The 13,951-nt window shown below is 37.0% G+C and overlaps 1 protein-coding gene across 1 annotated transcript; it reads right to left on the bottom strand.

The window, feature by feature from the left end:
• Window positions 1-1,130: 1,130 nt before the first annotated feature.
• Window positions 1,131-6,247, bottom strand: LOC103720125 (guanosine deaminase). Its single transcript, XM_008809695.4, has 5 exons — window positions 5,926-6,247; window positions 4,115-4,174; window positions 3,698-3,888; window positions 1,602-1,706; window positions 1,131-1,510 (listed from the first exon to the last, which is right to left on the bottom strand). The coding sequence occupies exons 1-5, from the start codon at window positions 5,939-5,941 to the stop codon at window positions 1,322-1,324; spliced, it is 561 nt and encodes a 186-aa protein (XP_008807917.1). The 5' UTR covers window positions 5,942-6,247; the 3' UTR covers window positions 1,131-1,321.
• Between the last annotated feature and the right edge of the window lie 7,704 nt (window positions 6,248-13,951).

Below are 13,951 nucleotides of genomic sequence, written 5' to 3'. Positions count from 1 at the left end.
AAATTTGTTGGATATATTTATTTTAGGATAGTATGATTCTTCCATTCTGTCAAAAATAGTTTAAAAAAAAATCTTAGCTGCAAAATTGATCAGGCCATTCAGAAAAACAAGTCAAACAATTTTTTGATGAATAATATTTCTTGTCGAAGTTGTAACCAGTACACGTAGAAAATAATGTTATGGCCGTGATAAACTTGTTCAAAGATGGGAGTGACTTGTGACTGAAAAGAGAACACTTTGTGGATTTCCTTCCATTCTGGAAGGTATATATTTGGCACGATGTAAAAGTTCCAGCGTTGATTTTGATGGTTGATGGCTCTTGTCAGCACGTGATTCGAGTGTCAAATAATGGGGAGTTGTTGCCAACGACTCCGACAGATTGTCACCACAGCTAGCTGTTACCAACGACTCCAAGATGCGATCGTTCACCTGTCATGAGGGTTTTTTTCCCTTTTTTTTTTAAAGACCGAAAATTGAGAAACACTTTATATTTGATTAGAGTTTTTTTTAAAATAATGAAAAGTAATTTTCCCACAAAAATAATTTTTTAATATTTCATGAGGAAAACAAAATGTAGAACGGAAAGTCTAATCTTCGCTGCCTCAAAATTGGGATATTTGTTTTGCTAAATGCCTCTCGGCTTTTACATAAAATAGAAAGAAAAAAAAAATTATTAAGCAAATAACAAATATTTTATGCAACTTTTTCAGAAAAATAAATGCTCAACTAAACATGAGCCATGCTAGAATGTGTCGTATTCTCGTACTCAACCAAACATAAATTATTTTGGAATATGTCATTTTTTCATGCATCAGCTTCAAAAAAAAAAAAAATTCTCCTCACGAATCAAACAGGTCCTAAAGAAAAAAAATAACTAACAAAATATAATACATCAAAACAAAAGAAGAAAGCTGCTAATAGAGCAGGCAGGCATTAGGCCGAAGGCCATGGGAACCAAGCATAAAGTAGAAGAAACCTCTCCTGAGGTTTTTCAAAGCTCAAATTGTTGCCTTACTGACCTAGCCTGCATCCTAAATTTTTTCAATAGGTAAGGAAAAGCTGGGGATCTGCATCCCTCCCTCCGTGTGCTGAGGTTAAGCTGGTTGTCATCATGGCACAATAAGAAAAGATAGGGTGTTGACTATTTGAAATACTTCATTATCATGAAAAATGGTGTATAAATTTGCCACTTATTAATCCCAAAGAGCACTAGAAGTACCAAAACCAATAAAAAGTTTGTCTAGAGTTTCCTTCATGTTCTTTGGATTCAGGAGACGTTCAATATGTATGGTACTTCTTAATCTCTCAAGGCAGTCAATAATCAGTACATCTGAAACTTCTCCTTGGTCTTCTCAAAGACCTGTTCTGCAATAATGGCTCCATTACCATCAGCTCTTTTGATCTCCAAATGGGCCTTCTGGTAGAATCCAGTGCCTCTCAATGCATCAGCAATGAAATCATCAAATCCAATAGCTATTGCAGCCTCTGCCTGGGCTCCATAAACCAGCCTCTGCATTGTAAGAATCAAATATCATCAAGTCAATTGCTCTAGAGGTAGATGGAAGTCGCAAGTCATAATGGAACAAAGGTTAAGCCACCACCTTAATCCTGGAAAGATGAATTGCACCGAAGCACATAGGGCAAGGCTCACAGGATGCATATATTTCACAGTCAGAGAGTTCGATTTTCCCAAGTTTCTTACAAGCCTAACATAAACAGAACCACTTGATGAGATAACAGAAAAAGGACAAAGATATGATTGTCGCAAAAAACCATAATTTCTACTTGTTTCTGTTCTGCACGACAGAGTTGCAAGTTGTATTTGCATAAATCGACACACTTTGCATGCATATCAGTATCGCATATTGTAATAGCAAGTACTCTAATTTCCAGCTTTTGAAAGATCATTACTAGTAAAAGAGCAACAAATACAATAAAATATCTTCACCCGGTAAACTGCATTCACTAAATCAAGGAAGATTAAATATTCTCAAACTTCCAATGGAACCGTGATTCTTAAAGATGCCCCACGTATATGAAATAGGACTTCTCAGTTAAGCTCTCAAACATAATATCGAACTAAATGAATGTGCTTGAATTCTTCGCCAGTAACTTTGAGCAATAGAGAAGCTTGCCTTCAAACCTAGAAGGACAATTACAAGACACGGAGACTTACCTTATTAGTTATGCTATTTGAGCTCAGGCTATTTGGGAGCATCTATTTGAGGTTCCTAGACAAAGAACAGGCAGGACCGAATATATGACTCTCGTTGTTTGCTCTGTGCAAATATCAGTATATCACACCTTTTATCGGGCAACTATGATGAACAAGCTGATAGAAATCACAGTATTGCAGAAAGGAACAGCAACTTCTAACAGTCGTGATAAATCATGAAGAATATGCCATCCGTGATACTCTATTAGTAATGGACAATAGAAAACTGGGAAAATTCAATTGAATGAAATAAAGAAAGATGGACAAGTTAGGACTCAAGGAAATGATTAGCTTTACACATTGAGAAGGCTTTTGATAGTAGGAAGATCACATAGTTTTTGTTAGACAATGCCCGGGTGACAGCTGGGGAATAATTACCAATGCCATGTGATGATTCTTGATTTGGTGCAAAATTACACTATTAAAATAAGCTGTCTCATAAACAAAAGGTACAAATTTCACACTGTTGAATCACCTTTTAAATATATGATTGTAAATAAGAACTTTGAAATTTTGAGAACATATGTTAGATGCACCCATTTGACATCATCCAGACTACATATCTTCACATACTAAAGCTTGAAGTACTGTAGGAAAACACAACCAACCCAAAAAGTTTTTTCTGAAACTAACCACCTATTATTCACAAGGCAATCAGCCACGCTGTTACCCTCTGGAATATGAAGTACCAAGTAATTTCACATGAAATTTTCAAGGTTTTCTTCTTTCTGGAAGGTCCAGAGCTCTTTCCGTAAATTCTTTCTTTACATAGCATTGAACGCCAATCTGTCAAGGCAGTTGGAGTCTCCGCCTCTTTAATCCATAACCAATATATGATTTATACAGGCTTATCTATTGTGTTACCTGGTTAGTGGTTTGTAGTCATCCCTCTGACAAAGTTGACAATAAATTTTTTCCAAACTAGCTGATGAATTGAGAAGAATTTCAATCCACTCCTTTCCACCACTTAGTCCAAAGTCAGGAGGAGAGCTTTCATGCTACAGGTTTTCTGAATTTATCTCTAAAATTAATTAATAATGTAGCAACCTAGTAATGGAAGAATTAAGAAGATGAGAATCATCTAAACATGGTTGGTTCATTTCTGTAATTGATTCGATCACAACAATATATTCCGAACACAACCAATAACATTAAAATGCATCAGGTGCTCTAGCCTCTCAAGTCTTAAAGAGATCAGTAAAGACATGTTTGGATCATAATACCACTTAATGGATATTCACAAGATATACGAGGCACAAAGACTTGCCAAGTCCAAGTTGAAAACCATCACTGATTATGGATCACAATCATGGGGGATCAAGTAACTTCATCATGTGGATTAAGTGATACAGTCGAAGGAAGTTGAGAAAACTGGCAGTCTTAGTGAATCAAGTAGATCTGAGTTATTCACTGGACCAAAGTATCAATTGAGACTACATCAAAAACTAATAGTTAAGTATTAGACTGCTTTCTAGGACTTACCTCCCTTATTGCAGACACCTCAGCATGAGCAGTTGGATCTGTGTTTTTCAAGACCATATTATGACAGCTAACAATTATTTCATCATTATGAACTACAACCGCACCAAAAGGGCCTCCATCACCACAATCAACTCCATGATATGCTTCTTCAACTGCTTTTGATAAGAATTTGTGATCTCTGTCTTGAACAGCTGCTTAGTACATCATCAGATCAAGTAAGAAAAATAGATGCATGGAATAGGAAAACCTGAGGTCAACAAGTGAAATGACAAAGATAGGTAGGCTGGCAGGAGCGTAGATAAAAGGATATCAATCAAACACACCATGACTCTTGCTCTACTTTAACATGTGCTAGGTTAACCTTTTATGATAGAAATTCAGATAAGATGCAAAAATACTGTAAAATGTCAGAATTACCTTCTTGGTGACCACTAAATGCAGAAGCCACAGAGATGGTCCCATCTTTGGACTCGACCACTGGAATCAAAATGGACAAAAAGAAAAAGTGAGACACGCAAACCAAGGAAGATTCATTGCAATCCATTCCCTTTATAGGATATTCTCAGTTACAATACTAGGCACATCATTCGAAAAATAATGAAACAAAGTGATAGAAGGGAATCAGGCATCGAAATATAAACTGTAACCCTATAAAAAGAAACTTAAAATATCCAAAACTACTTTTACATGGTGAAACATGATCTTGCTGCAATTCTTTCCCCTTCAAATTCATACAAGAACAAGTAGCAGAACACATCAGGAGACTTAGAGATTCATAAGAGAAACAAAAGACTGGGATAGCATATTTCATTTTATAAGCATCAAATATGCCTGAGAAAATGCACTTTATGGTGATACTAGACAAAATAAACACATAAGTGCAGCCTACATTCACTGTAAGTAGAGTAGGGGGAAAATGATGCAACGGAGCTGAGGAAGAAGTAGATCATGATAACACAGAAGACACTACTAAGATATGAAATTTTGTGCTTAGTGTTTCATGGAACGATAAATTTAGTTAGCTCAAAACATACAAGTTCATACATCCGCATCAAAAAGAGCAGGCTAGAGAATCTGCAAGCGTCACAACAATGAGATTCCATAATGATTGCAAACTACCTAGTTGCCATCTTCCAGAAAGTATTATTGAGTGAGACGTAACATAAGGACAACGCAAAAGGATGAGGAGGAATGGATAGGATAAGGTTTCTCTGAACATTGATATCAACTGCAGATTCCACATATCGTAATCAGGAGATGCTCGTCAAACATAAAAGAAGGAAGGAGTATGTAAGTACAAAAAACAGAAACAATATTTAGTGAAAAGTAAAATAACCGACATATAGGTGACTGTCAGAACTTCCAATTCTGCATGTAATGATGAACGAGAAAAAGATTCCATAAAAAAGTTAATATAAAATGGAAACGCAAATCCTCCAACCATCTTTTTTTTTATTTAAAGAAAAAAGAAAACCTCATGATCCAAAATAAAAATTACTTCAGATACAATCCCAAATGTTTTCCTCTTTTTATTTTTTGGTTTCATTCCAGGTAAATCTATGTTGATATACAAAAGAAATCACTTAAAAGCAAAATATTTCATAATAGAGCATTATTGAAACATCTCATATATATTAGCCCTCAAATTTTACCAATACTCCATGAGAAATTTCATAACTAAATAATTCCAATCAATCTAAAAGTTATACCTCCCCGAGTTGTCGTTCGCTGGCAAAAAACAAGAGGACAGCAGCAACTCAATAACCAAGTAACCCATCACAAAAGGTACCAAAAAAGCTATTTTGAACAACTGGATAAAACTATAATCGCAAGCAAATCCAGCACAAACCCCTCAATCCAAATCGCAAGACGAACACCAAGACAGAGAGAGAAATCCGGCTTATCCATCGAAGCGCCCAAAATCGCAATAAAAGATCCATAATTCCTGAGAGAAATACAAGACTTGCAATCCAACGGATAAACAAATAAATAGCCCCCAAAAACATGCACTACCCGGCAAACAAACAAGAGCGTGCGATAAGATCCGCAGGTAAATTGCCATCTAAAGATCCAAAAGATGACAACTTTCGATTAAACCTCGCATATCCTAACAAGTTGACTCAATGCAAATGAGAAAAGGGCAAAAGCTCAACACCCAGAACCGAAAAGAAGAAAGAAAGAAAGAAAGAACGATTTTTGATGGGTTTGGAGAACGTATGAGACGATACCTTGTGCCTCTTCCATGGAGAATCCGGGGACGGGTTTCCTCAAATCTCAGGAATGGGGTTCTTCCAGAACAGACCGCACGAGATCGAGCTTTCAATAAAGACCAGAGAACACAATAGAGAGAGGCAGGACAAAGGGAAAAAGAGGGGGTGGGAGAGGCCTCTGCACGGAGATGCAGGGAAGCAACACGAACACGTAAATACCAGCCCTTTTCCCTCTGTTCTCTTTCCTTTTATTTTTGCGGGCGATGGAGATGGAGATGGAGAAGATAAAATAGAAAGTTGCGGTCACGATTCTCCGTCAATTTCTGGGAAGCTCCGAGCGAGGGATCGGATACAGATCCAATATTGATACATTTATACTTATCTCTATATTTTTTAACACATATAGATACGCATATAAATATTAAATAGATATAAAAATTAATAGGAGATGAGAGGGAGATCCAATATTAATATATTTATATTTATTTTTATATTTTTTAATATATATCGATACGAGCATATACCAAAATTTATATTCGTATTTATTCTAAATGAATGTGAATTAGACTATTTATATTTGCTATAAATAGATACGAATAGAATATTAAATATATCCATATTTTTTTATCTAAATACGAATATAAATCAGATACTTTTTTAACTATTAATCAAATTTGAGTAAAATTCAATGAAGAAAACTAGCAATAAAGATATCATCATAAAAAATAATTAAAAAATTATAATTTTAACAAGCATTTATTAATGATGAGGCCGAGGGTATTCCCCGGATCCCAAAGCTCAGTCTCCACCGGCATTAGACAGCGGAAGCGACTGCTTCTCCTCAGAAGTATTGTTCGCTTTGAGAGGGGTTTTATAGTCTTTTCCCCTCGAATGGTTTTGCCCCGCAAAAGGTGCCTCTGAAGAGAAAGGAGTAGCAATCCTCCATTTAAGGAACAGACCTCTCCGCTATCTAGTCGATGTGGGACTAAGTTCGGACCCTTTATTCCCACAACAATTAATAATAAAAAACTAACAATTTTATAAATGATATATAGGTCAAGGTTGTTCATCACAAAAGTAGATGGAATCTATCGCACCTCTGAGGCATCTCACGGTTGACGCTGGTTGCAATCGCCAGAAATAGAAAAAGGAACAAAACGGATGAATGAGAGGTTTAAGCCTTTCAGACGTGCAAGGTAATTTGAAAGATTTTATTCGAACCGACGGATTACTATCTTAAGTTACGGTCATCCAAGTTCCTTTTAGTTTAGATTTGGTTAATCACTTAATTAGTTTTCTAATTTAATTTAACTTAGACTTCTTTTTTTTACTTATCTCTATTATTATACGGATATTCAGATACATATCCAGGTATATCCATATTTGTATTCATATTTGGAAGATTTTTGAGCAAACTTTTTTTTTTTTTTTTCATCGGTTTGTAACAAGGGCAAAGATTACATTCTACCCAAGTATGGTGCTATTTTTATACAAATACCGTACATTGAATAAGGTGTTGTTTCGATTATTGGTGCATGTCTGTCAAAATTTAAAAAATCAGTTATCATCAATAAAAATTTAGAAAATCAATCAATCAACCAATCAATCAGTCATCAACGTGTCATTTAGGAGACACCAATGCATGCATGGCAGACAGCATCATGATAGTGCTACTTCGATAGAATCCTAAACTTCATCCTTGTAATATCATGCATGAGGAATGGTTTGCGAAAGGGGATCAGTAGCCTTCCCATAGGTGGTGGTAATAGTGATAATGGGTCTTGGTGGAGGAAGAAAAGCATGTCGTCAGATTATTAGGATTCGATCGATTTAGGAGGTAGGGAATGACTGGGTTCTCAGAATGGATTGAAGAGTGGGAGAGATGGATAAAAAAATATAGCAAAAGGATGATTCCGTTTTAAGATCGAATAAGATCATAGGAGATTATTTTTATTGTATCAAGGTTTCGAATATTTAGCCTCATCTATCTACCTATAAATGTTTGCATGCAGGAATCCTAGTCATAGGATAAGAAGTGATATAATAAAGGCACCTGTCTTGTTTCTCCGGGAAATGCCGTATGACACAAAAGGACTGGAATTGCTAAACCTAAATGGTATGATCAAATTAACTTTGGATAAGCCTAAGATCTATATGAGATATATCGGTGTTGCAATAAACTTTGGAAACTTCGCAATAACATGACATATATGAGATACATATAGATTTTGATATCATGCAAAAATTTAACGTAGATGGAGGCCAAAGTAGAAATTCTTACACAAGCTAACTCAAAACTACATTTTACTATAACAAAAAGGTGGTGGCAGTATTTGAAAACTAGGAAACTCAACACTCGGATTTTCCAAGGACAGCTGAGTTACTAGGTTGAACTGTCAAGATCTCTACTTTGATTATTGGATTATTAACTCAAGTATGAGTGATCCAACAAGCAATCCAACTAAGAACCGTACCAATTTGATATGGGTTGAGCAATCCTCTAGTTTGAGTGATCCAATTTTTTGTAGCCTTCTTTTCCAGGAATCTATTTCTTTTTTTTGTGGCCCTTGGTCGCTGTGATACACATCAGAATCCAGGATGCTGGTGGGGTTCCTTGAGGAGAAGTTGCAAGTGCCTTCCTTGACCAAGAGACTTGCAGGAGATAGCAATGAGTACATGGGTCCAGGCCATGTCTCTTTCTGAGAAGTTTCCTACCTTGTACTTCGGTGGGCTTGCTACGGTGCCATCCTTCTTTGGAAAACAGCTATCAGTCTTCCTTGCCTTTCACCTTTTTTTCTCTAAAGAAGATGTCACTTTTTGGAGGCACTTTGGGGAGGTTGAATCAGATGGATTCTCAAACTAGGTCACGCACCTTAACAAGTACTCAACTCTATCTTAAGGATGAACCGAACCATGCGGACCAAAAATTTGACCCGACTCTTTATGATTTGTTGTCGAAATAAATTCGGGTTTGATCAGGTCAAACCTAATCAGGTTTGATTAGATTGATTCGAGTGGGTTTTGAACTTTGGTTGGTCAAGAGCCTCTATTTTAGTATTACGGATCCAGTTTAGGTTTGGAGTCTTTTAACATTGGCAGACTTCGAATTAGGTCGAGGTTGGGCTGGGTTTGGTTTGAGCTACCATGTCCTTCAACGAACCCAATCCCGCAACCTTTCACCAATGTTGTCAAATAGGTCGGACCGACCCAACCCAAACAAAGAATCGCAGCTATTGGTATATATAATCCATCAATGTTGCATAGGGATGGTGGTTGGCGACCCACCCTCGTAGAAATAGAGAGTTCCCTAGCTTCCTCAACCATCCAAGACCCTATAAAGAGGTGTGCATATAATTGCATGCATTTTTTTGATGTGCATTGAAAAGTCGTTTTTCATTTTCGAATCAAGTCTACAAGGGCAAGAAACTATTACAAGCTACCGTTATGCCCCACTTACGATGGCCCAACCATCACATGGCACTCACCTATCCTCATGTATTCCCTAGTTACCATATAATAGATGGTAAACAAAATTATACTTGCACCAACGTGTTCATGCATCACGTCAATCATTTAGTCTCGTTTATGTGGGCTAATCATTAAGATGGATGCATGATGAATTGAGTCTATAGGAATGAGATGAGATGGGTAGTGTGTTGCATGGTCATATGGTGCTGGTGGTGTAGAATATAATTTTTCGTATAATAGGATAGGACTGTCCTCCACCAATGGAGCTAGGTGGCCGACACTTGTAGATTTCTCATATGACCTCCTCGTCACCCAAATGATAAGCTTCGGTTCATGTCCTACAGAGAGATTTACAACAAAAATTAAGAATTATATTTTTCCCGTTTTGGATGGAGGTGCATGCGTTGTTTTCATCTGATTTCGATACATTATCCGACGAGGAAAAGTGGGTATTTCGCGATTTGTGATGAATAGAATCTATCATCATGGCCTTAGAAAGGACAACTCTTTTTCTTAAAAATCATGGCCTTTTTAAGCAAAATATTTTTGAAAAAGATTCATGGGCAAAGAAAAGATAGGGATGCGGGCACGAACAACTTTTGCTCCGGGACATCCGGATGATGACGAGGGATGGGGTAGCATTTTTGGCCAAGCATGTATTTAGAGAGGCTAACGAAACTGCCGACTGAGTGGCTGCCTACGTGGCTAACCACTCGAGGTATACTTTGTAGTCAGGAGAGGGGGAGTTGTCTCGGGCACTCCGTAAGCTTGTGTTTTATGATTTTATTGGGTGTATTCGTACACGCATTGTATGATGAACCCGCTAAAAAGAAAAAAGAAAAAAAAGAATAGGAATATCTCATTGCTTCTCGAGTTTGCCCTGCACTTTATTGGAAATAATGGTTCGTACATTGAGCCCGTTCTCATGCCCTCAAATGGATCATGCCGCTTGTTGAATTAACGCAAATGAGGTTGCGTCTTGATCATGATACATGATGCAAAGTTAGAGATCATGCTTATTTTTCCTGATGCTTCATACGGTAAAGTTTCCATATGATACAACATATACATACATACATACATACATACATACATACATACATACATACATACGTACATATATATATACATACGTACGTGTATATATATATATATATATATATATATATATATATATATATATATATATATATATATATATATATATATATATATATACACACACACTCGCACACCAGACATAAGCATATGAGGAGTGACATAGGCGCAGCTGCCCTCCATACACAATTAATCACACCCGAGGTGTCCTCATAGGCAGAGATTGTGCACCATCAATTCAAGCTAGTCCTAGCAAGCCTGAGTGTTAGGACTAGATGGAACTTGTAATTAGTGAACAAAACTAAACTAGTCATGTTATTCTGAGTGTTGAGGGTTGTGAGGATCCTTGTAGACGTCTGTTAAGGTCTATATCGGCTATACACTCTGATAAATCTTGGATGCTTATATAGGATCAATAAACTTAAATATCATTCTCCGGCTATCCTTTTTTAGGTATGGTCCTAAATTGTGATATATGGTATCAAAGTAAACCCGCCCCTTGGCCTATGTGAATTAGGAGATATTGCAGCACATGCCTATTTCAGTTGGCTACAGACTTATTATGATATTTATTATTGGATTTGAATAGATTTAGATCATTAGCCTAATTCCGTACCATACCTTATCGATACTTGGTACTTCAAAAAAATTCTGTATCATACCGTACCGATACTATGCTACTGTAGCACTAATATGGGGTCCGATACCAAGACAACGAACCTTGATATCGACTATACACTAGATAGATCTTAGGTACTTATACTGAGCCAAGGAACCCCAAATAACACCTTACAGCTAACTTTTTTGGGCGAGATTCTGGATTGATACAAGTTTAATTGAAACTAGAGAGAGAATGTGCAACATAAATTTGAACAAGTCCTGGCAGGCTTCATTCATACTCGAAAATGTCAAGAAAATTATTTCTTGATTTTCCCATCAATGTAAACTGATTTGCAGCTATTTTAGTCTCGTTTCTCTAAAATATCATTGGATATTGAAAGTTTTATAATGTAAAAGCCAAAAAGTTGCTCCAGGAGATATATATTCAGGAAAGGTCGAAGCAATTTCCTTGACAGTCCGCATTATTGTCAAGAAGTAATCTTTCTCACATGCGAAGAAAGTAATCTTCTTTACTTTAAGGATTATAGTTTCTTCGTTGAAGTTTCTTGTAGTAGGGAATGTAGTAGGGAATGAACCAGATTCCTTCAGAATATGTATTGGCTTAGAGGTTTCTGGGAAACAATGGGAGGAAACTACTTGTATGATTTAGGTATCTGGTCAAGGAGATAAGAAGGCATCAGAAGTCCTTTTTTTTAAATTTTTTCCGAGAATATGTGAGAGAGACCATATATATATATGATTTATTAGCTAGTATAAAAGAACAGTAGAGTTACAGATGGAATCCAAAGTCAAATAATGTTAAGAACATATACCGTGGTGGACTGAAAAATTTTAGATTGTAATGGTGATTTATATCAGTTACAGGTCTGCTAGTCTGGCACAAGGAAGTCATGTGACAAATTCCGATGCTTTATTATTTTGATTTCGAGCTTAATTCTTTATTAGCTTTTGAATGTGAAAGATATCTGAAGAGGTTATATGTTACATAATATTTTACATCTTTGAATTAATTGAACCACATGGGAACATCTCTTAAAACTGTCTTCCTATTTGTGGGTAGCCCCCTTTCTTCTTCTTGGATTCCCCTGGGGTAGCTGAAAAGCATCTTAATAACAAGTGCTTCCATTGGAATCACAGAAGTGTCATGGAATAAAATAATTCATTTGGCTTGCATGACATAAATCGATCAAGCCAATGGATTTAGAATTCCACTTTGGCGCGTAAAAGCAGAAGCTTCCATCTTACTTTTATGGAAAAACTACTATTGATCCTCTTATGGCAGGACATAACCTTGATTCCCTTCTAGGGTATTTGTAACAACTCAAGACCTTACCCAAAATGGCTAGCCAAAAGTATTCTTCAGGTTCCTGGATCCTGTATAAGGACCCAAGATTTACCCAACAAATAACTAATATGGGACTAAACACACGCCCGGGTCCTCACATACATGCTTTCTCCATTTAAGCCCTAACGTCCTCATCAGGCTAAAAGTTTAAATCCACTCAAATCTAATCACAAACACTACTATTGGCCCATGATCAGCCCTAATGGGGGTCTGTACTACAGTGTCTTTTAGTCTACATAAATTATGGGTCGAGTCCGCTCTGATACTATTTGTAATAATTCAGGATCTTACCCAAAATGGCAAGCCAAAAGTATTCTTTAGGGTCATTAATATTGCATAAGTACTCAATATCTACCCAATGAATAACCAATGTGGGACTAAACACACGTCCGCACGGATCTTCACAATATCTCATATCTTAGATCCACAAACATCACCAGAAAAGTTGGCAGCATATTTGATACCAGTGAAGATAAATTACTTTCGACTCTAGCTGCATACAAGATTTACCACATAGCCTTCGTACATAGGCCTTATCGTAAGAAAACTCACAATGAATAAAATACCAAATATAATATTTCTACAAAGATACTTTTTTGGACCAATAACAATAAAAGACTTATAAAGTTCTCCCAAAGAAAAATAAAGAGAATCACTAAACTAAATGACCTTTACCAACTCCTGAGGAAGACTGTATAGGCAGGAGGACTTGCTTTGGATGCTAAAGAGAGCGGAGGAACTTTCTTGCCATGCTCCAATGGCCAACTCTGGCCAATGGATTGCACTTTCTAGAGAATCCACAGCAATTCTTTTGACCGCACCAACCCTGTTAATCTAGTGCTTACCCTCAGTCATTCTTTGCACACCAATACCCAATTAAATTGTACTAAAGATTCTTGTAATTGTCAACAAAAAGCTCGATCTTGTTTAAAATGATCATGGAAGGCTTAAAAATTTGGCTATATTTTGAGTTGCAATAAGAGACAATACCAAAGTAAGTCAAGAGCAGCAACTAATTAACAAAAGGAAAAGGAAGGAACCGTCCGATCTCTGAGACCATGTAATCTGCTGCAATGTTTGGGAAGAAACCGCCCATATTGGTCAGAAAGTCTAAAGCAGAAGACCCATGTCTGTGGCATCTTCATACGGTTCTACCCTGATGGACTCTGACCGGGTTTTCGAAGCATTCACATTAATCCCATCGGTCTGGAATCAATGAAGGTTCCATGCATTCCCCTGAGCTCAATGGAATTTCTTTCTACCATAAATCTTAAGCCTCTACCATCCACCCTGCAAGCAAAGAGAAGCTCCTCCTTTCAAACTTATTACAGAGGAAAAGCCTTTCAAAGAGAAGACAGAAACTAGGAATTAAAGATGGGAGGAGGGAGGAAGTCCTTCTTTTCTTTCTTCCGCACCAAGAAGACACACCATAGGGGCCATGAAGCAGAAATGGAACCAAGGCGTCCCAGAAGGATTCGACCGAGCGACGAGGACCGGAGGCATTGGGTTGCC

This window comes from Phoenix dactylifera, chromosome 1 (assembly GCF_009389715.1).
Source record: "Phoenix dactylifera cultivar Barhee BC4 chromosome 1, palm_55x_up_171113_PBpolish2nd_filt_p, whole genome shotgun sequence".
Classification (NCBI taxonomy): Eukaryota; Viridiplantae; Streptophyta; class Magnoliopsida; order Arecales; family Arecaceae; genus Phoenix; species Phoenix dactylifera.
Note: the sequence above shows the minus strand (reverse complement) of the source record. Positions and strands in the feature narration are given on the sequence as shown.